Source organism: Taeniopygia guttata, chromosome 7, assembly GCF_048771995.1.
Source record: "Taeniopygia guttata chromosome 7, bTaeGut7.mat, whole genome shotgun sequence".
NCBI lineage: Eukaryota > Metazoa > Chordata > Aves > Passeriformes > Estrildidae > Taeniopygia > Taeniopygia guttata.
Genome location: NC_133032.1, coordinates 27,730,917 through 27,753,568, shown reverse-complemented (window position 1 = coordinate 27,753,568; position 22,652 = coordinate 27,730,917). Strand labels below are relative to the sequence as shown.

Below are 22,652 nucleotides of genomic sequence, written 5' to 3'. Positions count from 1 at the left end.
ATCACATTGTGCTATATCCTGCAGAAAAACCTGGTTTCTGTCCTCTAGCTTTGAGACAATGGTTCATTTGGCTACTCACTTATGAATCATCTAATCAACATTGTCCACGTAATCTTCTCTAATAATACTGATATTCTCCAATAAAGCCATTCTCACACAGGGAGCAAAACTAGCTGTTATTTCTACCCTCTATGGGTATTTATATTTTTTGAGAGAACAAATACTGTTTCCCTTTCAGTGACCTTCTTTGAATTCTTCCCACAAGCCTTGTTTTCTATCAAGTGGTACATTCATGTTTTCCTTCCATGCCTCCTGTCTTAAGTTGAGAATACATTTTGCTACATGCCTTTTCTCAGAAACACTTCTCTGCCAACTCACAGAATTCCATTCTATGTATTAACTGGGAAACTCAGTTTGAGCAGCTTTATGTTTCAAACCTTCCCATAGAAGATTTTTTTATATTTTCCCCTCTTCAGGCTCTGTTCCTCTTGGCTCATCCTATATTTCCCAACAGATTTCTCATCCCATCCCATCCCATCAGAGACACAGAACAGCTTCTCCCATGCCAGCGTTATCCCAATCTTCTGCACTTCCCCAGGTCCCTCCCAGCTTCACCAGGGAAATTCTCTGCTCGTGCCTGTCCACTCCCTTGCCCAGAAGGCAGCACCCGGTTGTCTTTGGACATGAGCTGCTGGCCACAGCCTGACAGGCAGCAACCGGAGCATTGGGCATCAGATGCTGGGCTGATGTTTTTTCCCAGAAAGCAAGAAAAACAGAAGGACACAAGGAAACTTGACAGTATCTCTGTAACTGTCCTCTGGAAGTCAACAGTGGATGGTGTTTCTCTGCTGCAGATTATCACTTCCAAGCAAAAATCATTTCAGGTAAGAGCAACAGCTTCTGACAGATACCAAGTGCGGCTACCAAGTGCTGCTCCAGATGCTCCTGCCTGCAGCCTCCTGCAGAAAGGATCACACAGACACCAAGGAACGTTGGCTTTGGCTCTCCTCTGTCACAGAAGTCCCCCAGGGCCACAGGTCTCTGTGGCAGGAGACAGGCACCAGCATTGGCAGGGCTTGGGGGGTGGCTGGTCTCCTTTGGCAGGGACTCTGCCACACCTGCTGATGTCAGCACTCGCCAGGAGTCAGAGCAGCATTCGTGCTCTGGGCCACACGTCCCATGTCTGCGTCACACCCCTGGCGTGTGTGAGAGCCACCCAGCACTGGAATTGGTCCCAAAGAGGCCGTGGCAGCTTCTGGAGAAGCTCCAGGTGCCCTTCCCACTTCGGCTCCGTTGGCAGCTGTGGGGGCTCCTGCTGCGGCCCTGAGCAGGCAGAGCAGAGGAGCAGCTGCTGCTTGTTTGGGCCTTTCCTAAAGTTCCTGTCGGAACTTCACCACTTGGGTGGGGTCTTCACCACTTGGGGGAAGGTCTTCCTTGCAAGCTGGGGCAGTTTGGGTGGGGTGGGCGTGTCCCCAGGGCACGTGGAAGTGTGTCATAGAGCTCTTTGTGACACGTCCTGACATAGGTGCTGGTGGCCACACGGCCACGCCACAGCGCTCGGTGCACACAGCGGGACAGGACGGGACAGGGCGGTGCTGTGAGGAGCCCCACACAGCCGACTTCTTTCCTGCTGACCTGGAGCTTCTTCAAGAAGTTTTCTGTACAGGTGACCTTGAGGCCAGACTGTGGGACTTGGGGATCCATAGCATTTCCAAGGTTTCTCTTTTGCAGGTGCCCTCAAGGACAGTCTGGAGGACTTGCTGACCCAGAGCCTTTACAAAATATCTCCTGTCACTGTGGTAGGAGGCCTTCAGGGGAGACTGTGGGAGGCTGCAGGACTTACTGTTCTGTAGCCTTTCCAAGCCTTCTCTATTGTAGGTACATTCAAGGCATGGCTGCAGCAGTTGCTGACCTGCGGCTTTTTCAAGGTGTCTCCTGCAACTAGCCATAAATCCAGACACTGACATGGCAGAGACACCTCCAAGCCTACCCAAGAAGGTGGAAAAATGCCCTAGTGCTGCCCCACCACAGCAACAGAATGACTTGCCACAGTTCCAGCTGCTGGAGAAGGGTGAGTGGCAGGGCTGGGCCACACGGCTGGTGCCTGCAGCCAGCTTTGCCCCGCCCCGCCCCATCCCATCCCATCCCATCCCACTGGACATGCCCATGGATAGGACAGAAGAGGGGCTGGGGCAGGAGCCCCTGGTAGCCTGGGGCATTCCGGGGCTGTCCCTGCCTGGGGACCGCAGGGCTGGGCTGTGTTCTCTGGCCTCTCCTGCAGCTCTTCAGCTCTGGCATTCCTTTCTCTTTGCCAGCTGCAGGGAGGGACCAGACACAAGGACCAGACTCTACCCATAGCTGCTGGCACTCTGTATGCCAGGTACTGAGAGCCATCCCCACCTTGTCAGCTGAGCATCACCGTTGGAGCACCCAATGGATCATCCCTCTCTTCCCTACTGTTCCTTCTTTTGCAGATGTTTACGAACCTCACAGGCACTCGGTGCCGAGAGATGAGCAGCATGTTTACCAAGGCTGCAGCAGAGCCGGGCCCCACAGCCACTCAGAGCATAGCTCCTGCTCCCAGCCTGGATCTCTTTGGGGACAGAGTTGTCTCCAGTCCAAGTCAAGTAAGCAGCTTGTGGCTAGGGCTGGGTGTCTCCAGGAACTGGGTGGCGCCTCAAGCCAGTTCCACTGGCCTTCTCAGCCTTTGAGGCCCAGCCCAGTGTGGTGGGAAGGGAAGCACTGCTCAGGGAAAGCTGCTGCTGTGGCAGCTCTTCAAGTCTCCCCACGCCTTCTGCAGGTGCCAGGCTTTGTTAGGAACATGCACCAGAGGCTTGTGTCCAATGGGCCTCCAGACGAGGGGCTGTTCATGGACATCCTGAGGCTGACTGAGGCACACCCCACTGATGTTGCAGTGACCCTCCTGCGCTGTGCCCCATCATGTGACAGGTACAGGGCCCACCTGCCTCGAGGGCTCAGGTCTAAGCAGCCTGTAGGCCCCACCACCCTGTACCGCCAGTCCAATGGGGTCTGCTAGACAGGCAGAGAGTTCCAGAAGCCACTGGACACTCCATTTCCCAGCCCTGGCTTGTCAGCCCATTAGCCTCCTGACATGCTCCCTCCTTACCCCTCAGGGCACTGTGGCTCTGTCATCTGGGCCCTTGTGGCTGCCCAGACCACAGTGCTCTGGCTGAGACCCTCCTGACACACAGCTCTGGTCCTGCAGAGGTGCTGCAATCATGTGGAAGACCATAGCCTCATCAAGAACAGCACTGGAAAAGGTGCTGCCAACACTGCTTTGTGTGATGGAGGGCTGGCCACTGCAGAAAATGTACACCTCTGATGGGGACAATGAGGATGTGTTTGCTCTGGCTGTGAGTTTCTGTAACTGGCCTTTGCTTGCACACAGGTTGCTTCTCCAGTGCCTCTCCATCCTCTCCCCCACTGCAACGCTTCTCCCTGCCTCAGGCCCTGGGCTGACGCCTGGCTTAGGGGCAGGTTCAGGGGCACTAGCCAGATGCTCCCCCTGTGTCTCCCCTGGCCTCTCCCTCGTATGCTCAGGCCTTGCCACTTGGCACTGAGTGCTGTCTCTAAATGGTTTATCCTTTGCAGGCAACCAGGGTGCTTTGGGAGATTCTCCGCCTGCCCTGGTGCCCAGAGCCATTTGTGGAATATTTCCCCAATCTCTTTGTGGCTCTGCTCTTCCAAGTTTACATCAGTACAGAGCAGGTATCAGAGGACATAAATACTTTATGGAAAAGATGTCAGGAGGAAAATGGCCTTCCCACCAATATCAACAGGTGCCGCTTCCCAGTCCTCCAGTCACTCCCACATCCCCAGGGCTGAAGCCTGGGGTCCCAGCATGACCTGGGCCTTTGCTCTGCGTACAGATTTGTAGTGAACACTGTGAGGGCACTGTTACACCATCTGCGTTGTCTGGATTTACTGATGGCAGTGGAACGCAAGTGTGCCTGGGACACGCTGCTCTGTGCCGACACCCACCACTATGCAGTGGGTCTGCTGGCCAGGTGAGACCTCATTCTCCCCACCACCCCTCTCCTTTGTGCCCAGAGCACCCCACGCGGTCCCCGTGGTCATGGGCGGCAAGGCCTTGTCCCCAAGGGAGGGATGAGCAGGCTGGAAAAGGCTGGGAGAGGAGGGTGCCCTGGAGCAGCTGCCTCCCAAAGTACCCGCTCGGGAGAAGACCAGACCTCTGTGAGTCGGCCCTGGGAGGGGTTTGGCCACTCAGCTCAGGAGCAATGGTGCCTTTTTCTCCCCTCCAGGGAGATGCGCCGTGTCAGCCGACCCTTCTGTTCCGGCACTGCATTCCGCCTGCTCAGGTGGCTCAGCAGGGAGGAGCCACGCTGGGATCTGGCTGCCCTGGCGTTCCTGGTGGAGGTGAGCCCGATGGCCAGCGCTGCCTCGCTCAGCTGCCTCCCACCCCTCTGCCCTCTTGTAGCTGCAGCTGCCTGGGACGGTGCCGTGCCCTGTGCTGCTGCCTTGGCTCAGCCCTGTGCGGTTCTGAGCTCCTGCCAGCTGGGCACTCCTGTCACTGCTCTGTGCCTTTCAGGTCCTGGACTGCCTGGACTTGAGTGAATGGGGTAACTTAATACTGGAGATCATGACAAAGTATCTGCAGAGCAAGTCCATGGAGAGGTGTCACCTGGCACTCAAAGGCCTCATGGTGCTCAGCAAGGACCCCTCGATGGTGAGAAGGAGGCAGCAGCTGAAGCTGTGCTGGCAGCGTGGGGCTGGGGAAAGCAGCCCCTTGGGCTTGGGGAGCTGTGCCAGCTGCTCCCAGCTCTCCAGGGTCGCTGTTCAGCTGCCTGAGTGCTCTGGGACGGGCCTTTGGCCTCTGGGCTCCATGGCAGGCAGGTGGGGTTGCACCAGGAGCATTGCTGGCGGTGCAGCTTTCCATGGATTCACAGCACAACCTTTGTTCCGCATAGGCCAAAAAACTATGCAGCCTCTCTGAACGCCTTGTGGAGCTACTGAGGAATGAAGACACAGAGGTGGTCAAGAGGAGTCTCTCTGTGTTCACAAATCTACTCCTGAACAAAGATATCCTAACATCCAGCTCTACAGCCCCAAAATTGGCTGAGGTGCTCCGGCCCCTCTTTGACTATGTAAGGCTCTGTGCCCCCAGCCTTGGCCACTGGGTGCTGCCCAGAAGTGTGGTGCCCTGTGGATTTTTGGGCCTGTGCACAGGGGGGCCTGGAGAATCCAGTGCTGAGGTTTTTTCCTTTCCAACAGGACAACAGCCATGTGCAGCAGCTCTCCATTCGCCTCTATCGAGATGTGATGGAAACAGTAGTGGAACAGGGAAAGAAGCCCCTGAAGATGCTTGTGAGCCAGAGCCTGCTCCCGCTCTTCTTCCATTGCCATGATGAGAACCAGCGTGTGGCACAGGTGAGGGCTCCTGGGCGCCGGTGTCCCCATGGGAGGGGGCTCAGCCGGCTCCCCACACCCTGGCTTCTCCTCATGGCTCCAGCCCCCTCCTGGCCTTGGCATAGGGACGCGGGTCCTGTGCCCGGGGCTGCGGTGCCATCTCCGGGGCTCTGCCGCTCTGCAGGCCTCTCGGGAGACGCTGCTTTGTGCAGTAACTTTCCTAAAGAAGAGGAAGGATCTCCAGCGGCTGCTGAAGACGGATGACCTGTGGAGCTTTGCCGAGCGCTTGGTAAGGACAGCCCGGGAGCCCCAGCCCCAGCCCCAGGAGCCGCCTGCCCACGGTGCCCGGTCTGTGGGGCGCAGCTGCGGCCCCTGCCCAGCGCTGCACGCAGGGGCACCGGCCGGCGCCCCACACGCCGCTGCCTTCCCTGGGCCGCAGGGCTCTGCTCCAGCTCCTCCGGCCCCAAGGCCGGTGCTGAGGGAGCCCCGAGCCAGCCGGGCTCTGCCGCGGGGCGGCACCGCGGCTCGCCGGGCCCTCTGCCCCTGCAGAGCCCGGAGCTGCGGCTGCCGGCCGGGCTCGGGGCTGTGTGGGCAGGGGCAGCGGCGCCGGGCGTAGGGAGCGCCCGGCCGAGGGACAGAGCCCACAGCAACCCTTCCCTCCGTGCCCTGCCGCTCTCTGCAGCTGGCAGAGGACAGGAGCCGAGCGGCCGAGCACCTGCGCCGGGCCCTGCCCTACCTGCAGAGCCCGCAGGAGCCCCTGCGAGAGGCGGCCGTCAGGACTGCTGGTGAGTGACAAACCGGGGCTCGGTCCCTCCCTTCCCCATTGCAGCAGCACCAGGGCCAGGGGCCGTGACAGGCTCTGTGTTCCAGGGATCGCCGGGCTGCTCATGAGGGGGCAGCCAGAAGAGCTGCAGCTCATCTGTGAGGGTGAGTCAGGCCAGCGGGCTGTCAGGAGGAGCTGCCAGGGGAAGCTGCCATCCCTGCCCCAGCTGCGGATGGCTGTGCTCCTTGTGTGGATGAGGGGCACCATGGGGAGAGCACAGAGCCATTTCAGAGGTCTGCCGGAGAGTTGTGGCCAGCACCTTCCAGCTGATCCTTGTTGTGTCCTGCTTCCTCCAGGCCATGGCAAGAGCTGGGTGGGCTGGTCCTTTCAGGGAGTTTCCTCACTCTGACCGTGGGTCTGTTTGTTTCAGCCCTTCAAGCCCTTCGCACAGATGACAGCCCCTCCAAAACAAACCTGAGAGTTCAAGTCATGTTAGATGAAAGAGCTGCATCACTAGGTTCATCTTCTGGATCGAGACAACCAGGACAGCACCAGATTCAATGAAAGAGGACACATCCCCTAGAGATCAGAGAGCAGGTGGAGCTCCAGGCACAGCTGATGCTGGGCACACCTGAGCTTGCCTTCTTCCCTCTTTACTGGTCCCTCCCTGCAGCCCTCAGACCCTGCTTGTTCCCTTCTCCTTCTCCCAAGCTTATCCAGCCCTCAGACCCTGCTTGTTCCCTTCTCCTTCTCCCAAGCTTATCCCTCTGCTTTGATTGCCATTAATAAACATTGCAACTTCTTCACCTTATTTGTATCTTTGTGGAGCTGAAGTGGAGCAAAACCTGAGCCCTGGAGCACTCAGGCCAGGGCTTTTCTGCCATTATTTTTGGTGCTGCATTTTGTGCACGAGTCAGATCATGCTGGAAAGGTCCCTGCCCTGAAGGTCTGGTTTCACAACATTGTGGACCTAAGGGTCTTGCTGAGCACACTGAAGGTCAGCAGTCAAAGAATCTGGATTTTAGAAGAGTCAACTCCAGTATTTTCTGAATCCAGCTGTAAGGGATTCCATGGCAAGCATCCACTGAGGGCAAAGGAGCTTGGAATACTGGAAGTTATTCAAGAAAGCACAGCAGTGGTCCTTCCCTACAAAGGGAGAGGAAGACGGCAGAACCAGAGAGCACCCTGATTTACAGTGAGCTTTGGGTGTTCTAAAAATGAAGCAAATGAAGCAGCAGTTCAGGGGGCTGACACACAACTGCCCCACTGTATGGGGTGCTGTCAGGCAGTGCTGCCATCCTGGCTGCACTTCTGGTCCCCACAACTGAGGAATCGCAGCTCCTGCCTCATACACAGCCAGAAACCCAATCAAGTGAGACCAGAGCGAGGATACCCTTCCAGTCTCTCTTGGGCATGGCTGCAAAAGAGCTGCTGCATCTTTCTCCTCCTGTTTGGGGTTTGCTGAAATCACAGCCAGAGCCAGGTCGTGCTCTATTTTCCAAAGACTGTTCAGAGCAGGCATGAAAAGTGCTCCATGCACAGTGGAGAGTCCCAGGAGGTGCTTCCAAGAGCATCTAACCCAAATCTACCCTTATGCAGTTTCAATAGGTGGTCTTCTCCAGCAAGAAAGAGCTCCTCTGGCTCTTTCTGGCCAAAGCCTACCTGTTCTGCTACCTTTGGGATACCTAATGTTGGGATAAGGAACTTGCACCAATTCCAGAGGCTGCAGTGACAATAAAGATGCTGAATTTGAGATTGGTAAGTTGGTATGGTGACTATATAAGGCTAAGCTGGAGTCCTAAAACTCCTTTGATGCTGTGTGCTCAGCTGTTCAGAACTTGAGTACAATTGTAGTTTTGCTCTCAGCTCTGGGAATCACAGAATTCCTCCAGCAGTTTGTGCTGGAAAGTATTTTAAAGATCCTGTAGTTCCAGTTGCCTGGCTATGGGCAGGGACACCTTCCACTAGAGTTGGACTAATCCATCTTTACCTTCTCTCATCCAGATTTTGATCTAATGAAAATATATTAGCTGGTTATATTTTCAGAAATAGGAACAGTTTTTGTTCCTGCATCAAGTCTTCTGGAGCTGTGGGAACAAGTGTGTTCCGTGTCCATGGAACAGCAGAAAGCAGCAGGATGTGTCTGCTTCCAGTGTTCTCTTGGCTCTTCCTTCACACTGCTGGCACCATCATCAGGGACACAGAACGGCTTCTCTCATGCCAGCGTTATCCCAATCTTCTGCACTTCCCCAGGTCCCTCCCAGCTTCACCAGGGAAATTCTCTGCTCGTGCCTTCCCACTCCCTTGCCCAGAAGGCAGCACCCGGTTGTCTTTGGACATGAGCTGCTGGCCACAGCATGGACATGCCCATGGATAGGACAGAAGCTGGGCTGGGGCTGGACCACATGGCAGCGTGCTCCATCCCTGGGGCATCGCGAGGCTCTCCCTGCCTGGCGAGAACAGGGCTGGGCTGTGTTCTCCGGCCTCTCCTGAAGCCCCTCAGCAGCTCTGGCCACGCTCGCTCTTCACCAGATGCAGCCCTGGACTGGACACAAGAACAGGAACCCATCCATGGTGGACTGTCAGCTTCCACATTACTTGGTTACACAGAGACAACTGATCTGCAGCAAATGCTTTCCCACATGTCCACTGCCTTCATGTACCACAGGCCTTGTGGTCCTGCTGTTCCATGACACATAAACAAGCTTCTAGAGCACCCCTGTGATCTAAGACAAGACAATTTGAACAAAAAGAGAGCAAAGAGTTGTTCAATGGTTTCTCCAAGGCACTGAAAAGCAATATCTGGAGAGATCTGTGAAGAAGGGTGTGTGGATCATGCCAGATTTGCAATACACAAAAAATAATGCAAAGACCTAATTTCAGAGACTCAGAGCCAAACTACATGTGTTGAAAAACTCAGTTTAAAGTTCATTAAGTGTAGTACCTGGAGAAAGAATAATAGTACAGTTGCTGATCTTGGATTTTTTTTTTTTTTTAAGTCTTAATTACTTTTCCAGGAACTAAGACCACATCTATTAATCCCACAAACACTAAAGATAACCTTCAACAATAACAGTGATAGGTGCTAACAAGACTCAAAACTCATTACACTTAACCTTACTGAGTAGATGTCACTTACCTAATTATGCAGATTCACAGCAGAGAAAATCCTGCTAGGCAGGATAGTACTGGACTGGCACATGTCTTCCAATGCCACAGCTATTAATGCCTATGGAATTGCAGGTTGTGTTCTTACTAATAAAAATGTTAACCTTTAGAGAAAAGGCATATAAAGATATTTATGGCTCCTTACCAGCCCCCACCTGATATTATCTGAAAGTTACTCAAGGTTTTCATACCCAAAGACCAATGGTGATATATCAATACATAATTAAATAAGCAAAAAGATATTGAAATATAATTTTACTACTATTTTAAAAGGTCAGTGATTTAAAAGAACTATCACTAGTTATAGAATAAATTTCCAAGGAACCAGAGCCGTTAAATTCTCTACATCAGTTATTTTTTTGTGTGTATTAATTCCCATTTACAGAAATCATTTGCCCTTTCACCTACATTTTGAATGTCTTTTAATGAGTATATGAATCATCTCACCATCTTGAACAATTCAAAGACAGCATATTAGTTGACAAGCTAATTATTATTATTATGCATTTTTTCCCCCAGGTCATGGTCACCAGCTTTACATGCTGGAAAACTCATGACCTCTCACTTCTATTTCTCCCCCATCTTTTTAAAAATCTAAGTGCAAGAAATTACACACATTTATTACATTTCAAAATACTTTCCTACATCTTTTCATATCCTTTCGGTTGTAAGGCCTTCCTTAATTCTGTATTAAAAGAAGTACAAAATATTTATGTAAATCTGCCTTTAATAGAAAAGCATTACCATTGCTTAACTTAGGAGGTTTAAGGATGCAAGGTTTAAAAGGAGCATTAAAATCTATTAGGCTCGACAGAGTAGTTTAAAACAACAGTTTGGTACAGCACCAGTCTTTCAAGTCCAAAATGCAAGCAGCAACTCTCATACTGACTACAGTTAACTCCCTTTTTTTTTTTTTTTTTTTTTTTTTTAAGCTGTAAACCTTCCCTCTGTCTCCAGCATGAATGTCCTGATGTTCAATCTCTGGGAGCTTCCCTCCCATCCACCCAGGACTACTTCAGCTTTTGTCCTTCCCAGACAAACACTTGTTAAACAAGATCCAGACAAGCAAGGATTAGTACCTTAGAGGAGAGAAACATGCTAAGATTGTCATGCTGTGCTTGATTCAATGTTTGTTGCTTCTACAGCTTTTGGATCAAGCACCCTCACTGCCTTTTCCTTCTCTGTGTCCTGTGTGATGTTTTGAACCCGAGACTTGCTGTTACCAAAACATAAAAAATATGGAAAATAACAATAAGTTCTTTTTGATTATTTTTTTCATTTTACTCATCAATACTCAGCTGTAAATCTACATATCCAGCACAGTGGAAATAATTTCTCCTTAAATTGATGCAAAACCCCCCAAACCACAAAAATTCAGAAAAAACAAAAAGGATAATTATAGCTGTCATGATTATTTGCAATCTTTAATGTGAACGCACATCCTATCACACAGTAATGAAAAGGCTCAGACCCTCAGTCGTCAAAAGAGAGATTAAAATCTTTACAGCAATATTGCTTATTTCATCACAGGCCATTATATTGTAGATTTTAATAAATACCACAGAAATAAATAGAAAAGGTAAATAATCAAAACAGTCCATAAGTTTTATTCATTTAGTTCATTAATTCATAGATAGCTAAGTGTTGATTTAATTGCATTTTTATCAATCTTATGAATCTTTATACTGAATGCAGCTTCAGAAAACATAAAATTATCTTTCAATGTAAAATTTTGGAAAAGGACATATTTACTATATTTCCCTCAAGTTATTTGTTTCATTGTTTTGAAAAAGAAGTAGAGCCAGAAAAGTCAGACCTAAATCTCTTGCACCAGTATTCTACTTACAAAGATAAATAATTCCCAAAAAATCAAAGCCAGACATAAGCTGATACTCCAAAATACCCATCCATATCTGTTCAGCAAGACAGTCCCTGAATAATATCTCCAGGCAACAGCATGTGGAAAGAATATATATATATCTCAGGAGCCCCCCAATCATCCTTGCAGAGATTAATTAGTTTACCCAAGACTGTTTATGATAAAATACTTCAAAATCAGGCTCATGGATTGCATTTCCCAAAATATATAGGATCATAATTCTGCCCTCAAGGAATACAGTTCCTTATTCCTACAGGGGTCTACCTTGAGTCCTACTGGTTACTTGTCTCCTGACTGCCAGCAGGGGATACAGACTTGTTTTACTAAATTTTGGGTTGCTCATGGCAAGGGTTGTATTCCCCTTAATAAGGTTCCACGACCCCTGTGGCAGCAGGGCTTGTGCAGAGCTCGTGTGCCCCATTCCCACAGAGAACTGGGGGCACCCACACTCACCCAGCTCTGCCGATAAACAGGTGGTGGGAAAGATAAACACAGCCCAAGGCACATGCAACTTCCTGAACTCATTATTAGAGAAAATATCCACGCATATGCTCTGTCACTGACACACACAGAAACCTAATGCCTTTCAGAGACTCAGTTTTATTTTGTTTGCTTTTTTAATGCACAGAGTGAAATTCTGAAGGTGGGGAGGCAAGAGAAAAATGTAACAAAGCATAGGAAAAGGGACATTTGAATTTATTCATTTGCATATAGAGTTGCTTCCTCCATCTATGGGCCCCTGTGCAGCCAGGATTTCTCTGCCTTGCCAATCAAACCCAAGAGGAAACATCAAGTGAACTGGCTGGAGCATATCAGCAGTGTTCTGCATGGATCAATCACTTAAATACTGCACTGCAGTATGAAAAGACGAACTGGAGAGACAGCTAGAATCAGCATTTCCTCTCCTTTCTGTCAAGTAAGGCCAATGCTATCATGGAAATGGAGGTACACACACCAGATCAATGGGCCAGAAGTGCTGCACCAAGCACAGGTGAGCTGTTGACTCACCAGGACAGACAGCCCTGGACCTGTTCTGTCACTGACAACACACCAGAGCTGTTAAATGACTGGCACTACATCTGCACCACTTAACATAAAGGTACCCACAGCAAGCCTGAGAATGGTTATGATCTAAAGCACAGATGTTCTTTGGCAGCAACACTTGACAAACAGACCTGTCTGCTGAAACACTGAACAAGGTGACAGATTGATCATGTAATCCAGCTACCTGAATGAGCAAAAGTTAATACTATTTACTGTAAATTATTCTCTTATACTCTAAGAAAGAAGACAGTAAATTGTCTGAGACATTTTTAGTATATTGAACACACTGAAACAATTTTATGTTATCTTATTAGAAAAGAAATCAAGTCTTCATGTATATTTTATTATAAACACAACCACAGTCTTCAAGAGAAGATTACTTTATGCTTGACTACAGCCACATTTCCAGTTCTAGTTTTGATGCTCATTTCCATTCTATTCTAGCCCATTATAGTCTGTCATTTACTTGTGCCTTTTGCTGTTAGTATTTTTTACTTCATCCCAACTGTTTTCAAGGTATCTCAGTCCTTACCCACCCAACCCATTCCTGCTCATTTCACTTATCTCTGGAAGTTGTTTCAGTTTGGCAGCACTAAAATTTAACAGTGTCCAGAAATGTGCTGCAGTGCTGTTTACTGAGGCGCTCAAGCATGTTCAATAATGCACCTGCCCATCACTACCAAGAAAGTGAGCTGGACTTTCTCACCTTAATTCTAGGGCACATTTAACCAAAAAAAAAAAAAAAAAAAAAACAAAAAAAAAAAAAAAACCAGCATGTTATTGGCATGGGAATTAGAGACAGCTGGTTGTGTCAGCAAGGAGGAGCACAGGGCTGGAGGAGGAAGGCTGATTTCAGTGATGTAAGCATCACTGAAGTGGTGGGGAAGGAGAAAAAAGCTGTATCATGCAAACCACTGCTCCCACCTTCCTATGAGCAGGAAAGTTGTGAAAAAGGCCCAAAGCATCCTGGTCTCTGAGACCTGTTTGCTCATATCCAGCTAATAAGTCACAGTTGTTACCTTCTATGTGTGCTCCTTTTTGCAGGAAGTCATCATTTTACATGCATCATACTTATAGCCAACAAAAAAATTCACAAAAAGAAAACCCCGACAAAACACCTAGAATGACTGATGAACAAAAGCACTATGACAGCAGGCACAATCTAAATATATTGATGTAAAATTTTGGATCATATATTTAATCTTTGTCACCTTCCTCTTACTATCTGAGAAATATCATAGTCACATTTGATGGCTAATTCCCGTTAATTAATTTTTCTTATTAATTTGCTCATTAATTTTGTTTTGCTTTTCCTCAGGGCTTTACTTTTCCCTTCCTCTCACTCCACAAAGGCAGTTTGCTAGTCTGAATAAGGCAGCATGCAAAGAAAATGCTGTATGTGGTGCTATAAACTCCAGTGGCATGTCAGCAACCTTGATAGCAGCTCAGATGGGCTTCACAAGGTTGCCGACCGTGTGGGCCAACACAAAGAACAGAAAGCAGCAGCATGAAAACTAAAAGAACCATGCCCAAGAGCTGGGAAACAAAGGGAGAGAAAGGAAACAACTGCTGGTACACAAATGGTAGGAGCAATGCAGAGCAGTGGCCCCTGACTGTGTGTAAATCTATGCAGTCACCTCCTCACCAGCCACCCTGGGGACCTGTAGACCTTGAGGGACACTCAGGAAATCCCATTCCACAGGATGGCTGCTCATACAGGATCAGTAGAAGCTGTTTGGTGGGCCAAAAGAGACTTCAGAAAAGCCTGGAATGCTAATATCAATTGATTTTTCTTTCTATATGCCTCCCAACTCTAAAATCCCAGCACATCAAAAGGCTTATTACTGAAGAAGAGAGAAATCCATTCATGGAAATGGCTGAGTACAGGAACACCAGCTGTGTTTGAATACTACAGCATTAAAATTAACTTTACAACTGATTTTGAATCTGCTTGTTATAATGGCATAAAAGTACACACTGTAGCCTATTTTAGTCCTAATCTTAAAAGTAAGCAGTACCTCTGCGATTTGACATTTTGTTATGAAAGATATAGAAATAAAAAATAAAAGCATGTGCTTTGTGCATATGCTTGAGTTCCCTACTGAGAGGAGAGCTCTATCCACATCTTCATGAGATATTTCCTCCCATAAACTTGAAGCCATTTACTTATTGAGTGCACAGTCTTTAATAGTGATTACACAATTTAGTATCTTTCCTGAAAGCCGAATTACCACGCTGTTTATGATGTATGCTTAGACTCCCTGGTGAAAGGTTTATGGATTGTTATTTATAACTCTTCTCCATCTCTCAGAAATGCTTAGGGCAGCATTATGAAGGATGAAGTGCCACTCTGAAGAGGACAAAACTGAGCACAGGGAAATAGCAAAATTAATTAGATGGGAGCACTTAATCAAAGGAATTGCTGGTTTTCCTTGGAAGATATCTATAGCAGAAGTTATGGGGGAGAAGTAAGTTTCATTTAAGAAACATTTTACTACCACAAATGCTCTTGGAAAAATATTTTTTGAAACTTTAGACTCAAACGAAGACATTTATCTTGCAAATTATTGCAAGAGGTTGTGCTTAATAGTCTTCTTGTGCTTTTGTTCTTTGAATTGCCAGACTCTTTGGCATCTTATTAATTACTCTGTGATGATCTAGCAGATAAAGTGAAATAAGCAACAGGAGCAGATGCATATGTGTCTATCTGATATATTGCACAAAGGGCAATAGAAGAAGAAACACAGAAATCAATGTGGGGGAAAGGAGGAGGAGAGGGCAAAATAAAAAGATCAGTGTCAAAGAACAAGAAAAAAAGCTGAGGAAAAAACACCATTCAATAAATAAAAATGAAAGAAAGGATAAACGTAACAATAATACAGTCAAAAATGACATGGGAAAGTTGTACAGTATAAATATTCCAGCTTAAATGTAATGGAAACAAAACACAATTAATCAAAGCAACTAAAACAAAACAAGGAACAACATGAAAACAGCCCAAAATAAAACACAGACATTTCAAAATGTGTGGTTTTGACACAGATGTGTCAAAAAGTGACATAATGTAAAAATCTATCTCATGAGGAATCAAGTTTTTGTTTTAAAAGCATCTAGACTAGGGCAGGCTACTGAACTGGATACTTGAACTTCCACCAGAAGTGAATCTGAAGGTAGGCCCAAGTCCACACTTTTATTACATGTCACGCATTTAATCTTACAGGCTTCTGAGCAGTGGAAAATAATTCACCCTTACTCAATAATCAGTGCCCCCAGCATCAGTGGAGCAATTGCAGACAGGCATTTTACAGGATGCCTTTGAAAAATCTGGGGTCTGTGGTGCCAAGGTTATACAAAAGGCTGAGAAAATATGAAAGCATTACAGACTTAATAGCTGATGGCCTTAAAGATCCCATTTAGATATAATATACACTGATTACTGACCACATGGCTTCTGAAATGCCAGGAGCACTGGGAAGCAACAACGAAGCAAAGAAGAAATAAAGATTTCACTTCTCTGGGAAACCACACCTCCATTTGAGTGCTTTGTTAATTACATTAGGATGTTTGTGGGTTATTAAGAAAAGAGACCTGAACATCTGATGGGTATGCTGGGGGATGTGGTGCTCCATCCCCACATTCTGTGGAGTGCAGCCTTCAGCAGAGATTCCTAAGTGCTGCCTTATGCCTTTTGGTCAATTTCTGGATCAAAGCCAGGCCCTCTAATTTACCTTGCATTAGCTTGCTACTCCAGGCAGAGCTAATGGCACTGGAGGTGATCCATCATTCCCACTGTGCTCTCTGAGTGGGAGGGAACATCTGAACTACTAAATGCTTGTCTCCTGCTCCTCTTCATCACAGCACACACCAAATGGGAGCAATTCTGTTTATAGCTGGAAAATTACAGGCTCTGATATTGTTAGGAGATTATTTATGGCAGATTTCCTTCCACCTGTGATGCTAATTGTGAACATTTAGAGTCATCATTCAGTGCAGCTACACGGGATCACCAAGTGATGAGGTAAAATGCAGACAGACAGTTGGGCACCCACACTGATACCTCTGTGTTTCTCATCCACATACTCTTTGCTTACAAGGACAGAACAGAAAAATAAACATTTTAGAATCAGCCTACCAATGGGAATATGGTTTTGATCCAAAAGTATGTGATATCATCATTCTGAGAATCCAAATATAAAGATGATCTTTCTAAGTATTGCTAAGTATCATGCTTTCCTTGACTCATGATTATAATTTGTGCCCTAATCCCAAGACATCTGCTTTTATACAATTTAACTGCATTATTTTATTGTTTCTAATAATTTACCTTTGCATGCAGGCAGGTGGCTACATGCTGTATATTTATTCTCTTTTCGTTTTAGTTTCAAATTTCACAATAAAGTCTTAAATGTGAGCTTTTATTTTTAGAGGCATCACATTACCTAGACCACTAGGTGATTTTGATACTTTTTTTTTTTTTAAGGGGTACAAAAGGCAGCTGGGAAATCATCCTTCCAGTGTCTGAAATGGTTTATCTGTGGTTCTACCTATGGAAGTGTTTAAACTACCTATGAAGTGTTTCAAATATGCTGAATTTTGTAGATGACACAGGTAAACAGAACACTGATCAGGCTTTTAGTTGTTTCCTTGGTTATATTATTTTTTTATTATTTTACTTATTATTATTTATTATTAGGTTTTGAAACTAAGAAAGTTGATTACAGAATTAAGGAAAAAAAATTCCTAAATTATACAGGGCACCAGCATTTCCCCGGCCCCTCACAGAAGGGAATGCAGAATTTTGTAATTACAAAGCTCAGTCTTGAAAACAGGTATAACAAAGCATAGAAAAATAAAGCAAGTATAAATATAACAAAATTAATACATTTTAAGAAGAAACATTTCTGCCTGTCTCTTTAGACATACATTGTGCTCTCATAGTGAGTTAGTCAAGGATTTGGTTAGAAAGCTCAGCTACAGGCTGGTTCCCACAGCACATGTGCCACAGGCCACCTCTGTCACCTGAAAAGAGCCCTTCAAGATGAAATAAAAGCAACTCCCCCCTCATGCAAGTGCTCTCATCCTTTCAGGGTTTTTGGTCACAGTGGCTCTCTCCATCATGTCTTAATTTCCGTGCATACATTTACAAATAAGGGCATTAGTTGTGCCACACAGAGAAAAGCTGTGCCTCAGCAGTTCCACAGATAATTAAGTCCTTGTGCCTTACCAAAAATAGGGCAGAAATCTACCTGAAGGTTTCCAGCATGTGCAACAGGCAGCTTAGGGCAATCCAGGAAGCACCACTTAATCTACTGTGCACTGGATCCTGGTGCAAGCAGCACATGCAATACAAAGTGAAATACTGAAATATTGACTATCAATTCAGAATAGCAGAAAAAAAGGGTTATTTCCATTTATTAGTCTACAAGACTACACCCTTAATACCGCTGAATCACAAGAGAGGAGGACTGTTTTCCCATCAAAGAATAAACAGCTTCATTTATCTTGAACTGTTAATGTAAGACCAAGTATGACACCATTGTATACTAATAAAAATACACATAGAAGCTCTGAGAATCAGCATGACTAATATAATATGTTGCAGCACTGAGGGCACACTTTTATTATAAATATTCATCCAAATGGTAATTTATTATAGTAACACTGCACCTGCAGGAAAAACATATTGAGAAAACCTAAAATCTTTTAATGAATAATGAAGACAAACAACTTAAGCACTATATAAATGTACTGGATGCATTAACTTTGTTACTTACTGATTTAAACAGAATATTCCTGTGTTTTAAAAATTAATTCTTAATGACCACTGTAGTCACAGGACAATGATTTGGTTTTCTCTGTACTCACTCCAGTCTGATCTCCTTCTTGGAAAACACAGGGATTTTATATCCCATTTTATATCCCACTTGCCACAGCTCCTACACAAGTTATCTTCACTCTGCCCTCCTCAGCCATCTCCAGCTGATGAGAAACTCAGAGATTCCCCATGTCACCCCTAACTGGGTTTATGATCTCTCACTCCCTACTTCAGAATTTCTCTTCTTCACGCTCCTCCCATCCAGATAATTCCATTTTTCCTACACAATATTCAAATCCTGTTCTATAGTGATTATTCCCTCTGAGCTTTAAATGGGCATTTTGATTAGCATAAACTAGTTTTATGGTTTAAGGTCAGTAATGAAAAGCAGATAAAAGTGCCTGTAAAAGAGCTCACTGAGGTAATCCAGCAGTAACATTCTCACTATCCCTTATATTCTTTTCTGGCATTATTTTAGAATTCTACCATGCTCTTCGTCCACTTGACTATTTTGTATTAAACAAGTCTTCTGTACTACACCAACCCTTCTGTTCTGCACCCTCCTCCAACAGTGTTCTCCTCAAGGCCACAGGCAGCCCACTAGAAGACTGAATTTCTGTTCAAATTGTAATTTGTCAGTGACTATTAAATCAGAGATTTCACTGTCTTGAGCCTCTATCATACACAAAAATAATAATGACCACTATGTCCTCAGGGGAAAATTCAACAGAAGTCCAATTAGACTTTCATTAGCATAAAGCTAATGAATTAAAATCTTATACCAAATTATATTACTAAGTTTGCTTGTTTTTCAGCAATATTTTCCTGCAATTGTAGCCGTTTAAAGAGGCAAAATAACAAATTATCATCTTGTGCTGCTTGCAAATTTTTAGTGTTATATTAATCCTGCTTAGAGAGCATTGTTCCCAGTGGACTTGCCAGGCACACTCACTTCCAGACCCAGATTTGAAGTCTTACCAGAATTGTTACCAATCACAGAATTTAAAAGGTTATGGCATCACAGTCTCAACCATAAACAGGGCCAGGACAATGGAAGTGTCTTCTTCCCCCTAACTCCAAAACCAACCAAAATCCATACTATAAACAGCGGGTACAAAATAATTATACCAAGAATTACCTTTATACTGTCCTTTTCCACTTGCCAACTTTGTTATCATTAAATGAGTGCTCTAGTAAAGAGTTTCCACACATCCAGAACCCCAGCTGCAATAGGAGGTGCAATTTGCACACCTGGAACAGCTGGCGAGCTGTGCTACACACATACATGGGCTGTGCCAGGGGTATGTACCCTGAATGAAGCACCAGGGAGCCTTGTACCAGCACACAAACCCAGTCCTGTCCAGCTCAGGCACTGCAGACCAAGTAAATAGCAAGTGACAGCTGGATAATCCACCCTGAGTGTTCCATTTATCCCCCATTATGAACATGCTTGGAGCCAGCATCACAAACTACCCATATAGTATTGGAAAGGCTTTGCCTCCCTACCTAATTGAGACCTCAATTATTTTCTGCTTCTCCTCTCCACAGTCAAATTAATTGAAACATAAGAACAATAATTGATAATTCCATGACTTTGCTTCCAAGTGATCTTTTCAGCTAGGTTCTTAACAGGAGAAACAGCCCATATGGATGGCCAAGGGAATGGCTGCAGTCAGGCAGGAATGGGCATGCTGGAAGCCAACATGCAAATGGAGAGGTCTGGCATGTCCTCCAAGGGCAGTGGGTGTCCCATTTGGCTCCTGCCTGTGCCACCAGCTGGGCTCTGTGTTCCACTCACTGACCCCACCACTTCATGTGCCTGGAGGAAACCACAGGGCTGAGGAAATGCCAGGGGATTTGGATTTTTCATTTTATTTCTTTTACATCCTGCAGGTGTGGAAACTGGAAAATGTCCTTTTCAATTTCATAGTCCCTTTCCCAGGATTTTGTGCATGCATGGTGAGGAAAATAAAGCCCAGAAAATCTCTGCTCAGCAGTGGGGCAACTTCCTGGCAAATCCTGGCAGCTTCATTCTGCCTTCACTTCTCTTACTTGTCCCACACAGTTGCTGTGGTCCTGTTACACTGTACTAGAGGTATTTTTGTTCAAGAGCTGAAGGAGTTTTTAATCTTGTGGGGGGGAAAAAGCTATATTCCAAGTTGTCATGAAGGTGTTGCCAGCCACAGGTTCCCTCTGCTTTAACCTCTCCAGCTAGAGCTGTGTCATGACACAAAAACATTTCTAGGATACAGTCAGCACTTCCTGGGCTGTAAGAAAATGCTATTCCACGCTGTTTGGTCCAACCTTTCCTCACACAATCACAGCAAATATATTGCACTAATATATGTAAAAAAGCAGCATCCTCTCTAAGAAAGATATCTTAAAATGTGCAGCAGCTGCTGAGCTGCTCTAGCATTAGCTGCTGCCATGTCTAACCTTGGCAGAGATTAAAGATGGTAAAAGAAAGTAAAGTAGATGGTTAAAATAGGTTTAGCAATATGAAGAGGTTATATTACTTTTTCTGCTCATGAATTTATTCCAGTATTTGAATAGATTAGAATAGACCACCAGTGAATGTGGTGGCCCATATGCAGGTAGAAGATGAGGAAGTAATGTAAATTACCTGCCAGTGAAAGTGAAAATTATTTAAGCCTTAAAAACATTTTACATGATTTCAACAAACACCACTGTCTGTGCTGGATGATAATGAGAGCTCAGCTCCAAGGAGTGGCAGCTTTTTCACAGAAGGTGCTTTAGTAAGTATTTATATCCCTTCACCCAGCCTTCCTTTATTCTTAGGAATAAAGATTTTTTTATTTGGGGCAAGTATAGTAGCATTGTTGTTTCATTCGATGCTATGTAAAATGCATTTTCCATTATCTGTTTTAAATAGGTGAATTCAAAAGGCCAACAGAAGCAAGAAAAGTGTTTTCAGTCCATTGATCATTTTGAGACAAACTGGAAAACTGCCTGGATTCAACCTGATAGCAGATGTATTTATTCTCTATTTGCTTGTTCCAACACAGCAAAACAGGAGTTGATGTGCTGCTTGCCTTTCTGCCTGGGGGACTGAGGCTTTCTATTGTAGTTAATGGACCATCTACAAACAGAAAATTAATTTGGCAAGAACTCACTGATGTTGTGGCAATCAGAGGAGCATAGTCCATTCTGAAAGTAATTAATCCAACCAACAGAGAAATAAAATTTCAGTTGTTTGGAGCACAAGAACTTCGACACATGGACAGCAAGAGAAACAAAGCCTTTTGAAAAGAGTTTAGCTGCAGAGGGACACGTTACAGTTTGAAAATGGTGCACACAAAAGAGTAGTCAACATTTTCAGTTATGGAGCAAGGCTGAAATGTCAGTGAAATGATATGCACCTTACTTAGATTAAACCTGTGCTGTCTAGAAAAGTGCCATTTGTGTAGTTACCCACAGACCCCTGGTTTTCTGACAAAAGAAGCATGCTACTTTTAAAAACCCAATTGAAAATTGAAAAGCTCCTGAAATCATTTGCTTTCTCAGTTTCATACTTGAAGATTTCCTTACAGTTAGCTGGTGGTCACCAAGAGGACAGAAAAGCTTCTGCTCAGAGCAGTAGCACACTCTGCTTCCATGTGTATCCATGACTTCATGGAACTGAAGCCTCCTTGATGCCAAGAGTTTTGCACGTTTGAAACCCCAGGTTCACACTGTTGCAGAGAATTTCACTGGCAGGTTCTTGTTCAAAAGGGTGCACTTGCTTCCAGCAAAAATGGGTTTCAAAACCAGGCACCAGTCATGCTAATTAAACATCCACAGCCAGAAGCTGAATGTCAGTAATGGGTCACTATTGGATAATGAGGTGAACAGCAGGAATACTGATGGTTTTCTACTCTAACAGTGGCACGGTAGAACCTCAGTCCAAATTCTGTTGCATAAGATTTTCTTAGCTCTGTTTATAAAAATACATTTTGAACATAGCTAGAAAAATAGTTTTATCAAAAGGCTTGAAATCAGCATACACAAAACAATAGAAAACTGAATTGTCAGAGAGAGGAAAGATGTGCAAGGACAGTCTCCACCTGAGGGCTAGAAAAAAAATAAGAGTGAAGCTGTTGGTATTTTTTGGCCTGTAACACCTTCACTACTTGGGATGGTACATTAGTAGATAAGGTTAAAATTTCATCTTACAGTGTTAAGCTTTGCTAGAAAGACTGGCTAAAAATAACCTGTTGATCAAGCATGGATTTGCAGCTCAGCTTTTCTTTCCTAGACCATGAAATATACTTTGACGAAACTAACAGCATAGAAGTTTTTTAATTAATTTATGTATAAAGACAAGAGCATCTTCCCTCAAGGTAGATGCAGTGAGACACCATGAATTCATCAAGGGGCACTCTCTCTGTGCTCCTCACTCTATCCACTCCAGCTTTCTCATTACCCTCTGAAGACATGCATATCTTCTCTCATTAAAAAGTGGCAGAAAATTACACGTAACAGTCTAACTTCTAATGAAAAGCTCACATCCAGCCAGCCAAAGGGAAGAGATTACAAAGCAACTTTGGGAATAACAACCATTAAATCAACCTAACAGCGATTCACCATTTTGCAAT

At 45.5% G+C, this 22,652-nt stretch overlaps 1 protein-coding gene and 1 long non-coding RNA gene across 7 annotated transcripts in view; one reads left to right on the top strand and one right to left on the bottom strand.

Moving 5' to 3' along the window:
- LOC140684494 (uncharacterized) overlaps positions 1 to 22,652 on the bottom strand; it is a 268,835-nt gene that overhangs the window by 208,949 nt on the left and 37,234 nt on the right. The window lies entirely within an intron of this gene.
- LOC100220375 (maestro heat-like repeat-containing protein family member 6) lies at positions 1,564 to 6,962 on the top strand. Of its 3 annotated transcripts, XM_041717599.2 has the most exons (16): positions 1,564 to 1,799; positions 1,879 to 2,071; positions 2,316 to 2,380; positions 2,475 to 2,627; positions 2,801 to 2,949; positions 3,227 to 3,374; positions 3,613 to 3,800; positions 3,891 to 4,028; positions 4,284 to 4,398; positions 4,571 to 4,708; positions 4,950 to 5,126; positions 5,254 to 5,409; positions 5,573 to 5,677; positions 6,071 to 6,173; positions 6,259 to 6,315; positions 6,582 to 6,962. In XM_041717599.2, exons 2-16 carry the CDS (start codon positions 1,966 to 1,968, stop codon positions 6,713 to 6,715), a joined length of 1,932 nt encoding a protein of 643 aa, XP_041573533.1. In that variant the 5' UTR covers positions 1,564 to 1,799; positions 1,879 to 1,965; the 3' UTR covers positions 6,716 to 6,962. The 3 variants fall into 3 exon arrangements, with proteins under 3 accessions (XP_041573533.1, XP_072787718.1, XP_072787717.1); XM_072931616.1 differs by lacking the exon at positions 1,564 to 1,799 and having other exon boundaries at positions 1,874 to 2,071; XM_072931617.1 differs by lacking the exons at positions 1,564 to 1,799; positions 6,259 to 6,315 and having other exon boundaries at positions 1,871 to 2,071.

Bases quoted from the DNA above. Each gene is read 5' to 3' on its own strand.
- LOC100220375 (XM_041717599.2), top strand. From the start codon at position 1,966: ATGGCAGAGACACCTCCAAGCCTACCCAAGAAGGTGGAAAAATGCCCT. The intron at 2,072-2,315 runs GTGAGTGGCAGG...TCTCTTTGCCAG, and splicing joins GTTCCAGCTGCTGGAGAAGG to CTGCAGGGAGGGACCAGACA. The intron at 4,029-4,283 runs GTGAGACCTCAT...TCTCCCCTCCAG, and splicing joins GCAGTGGGTCTGCTGGCCAG to GGAGATGCGCCGTGTCAGCC.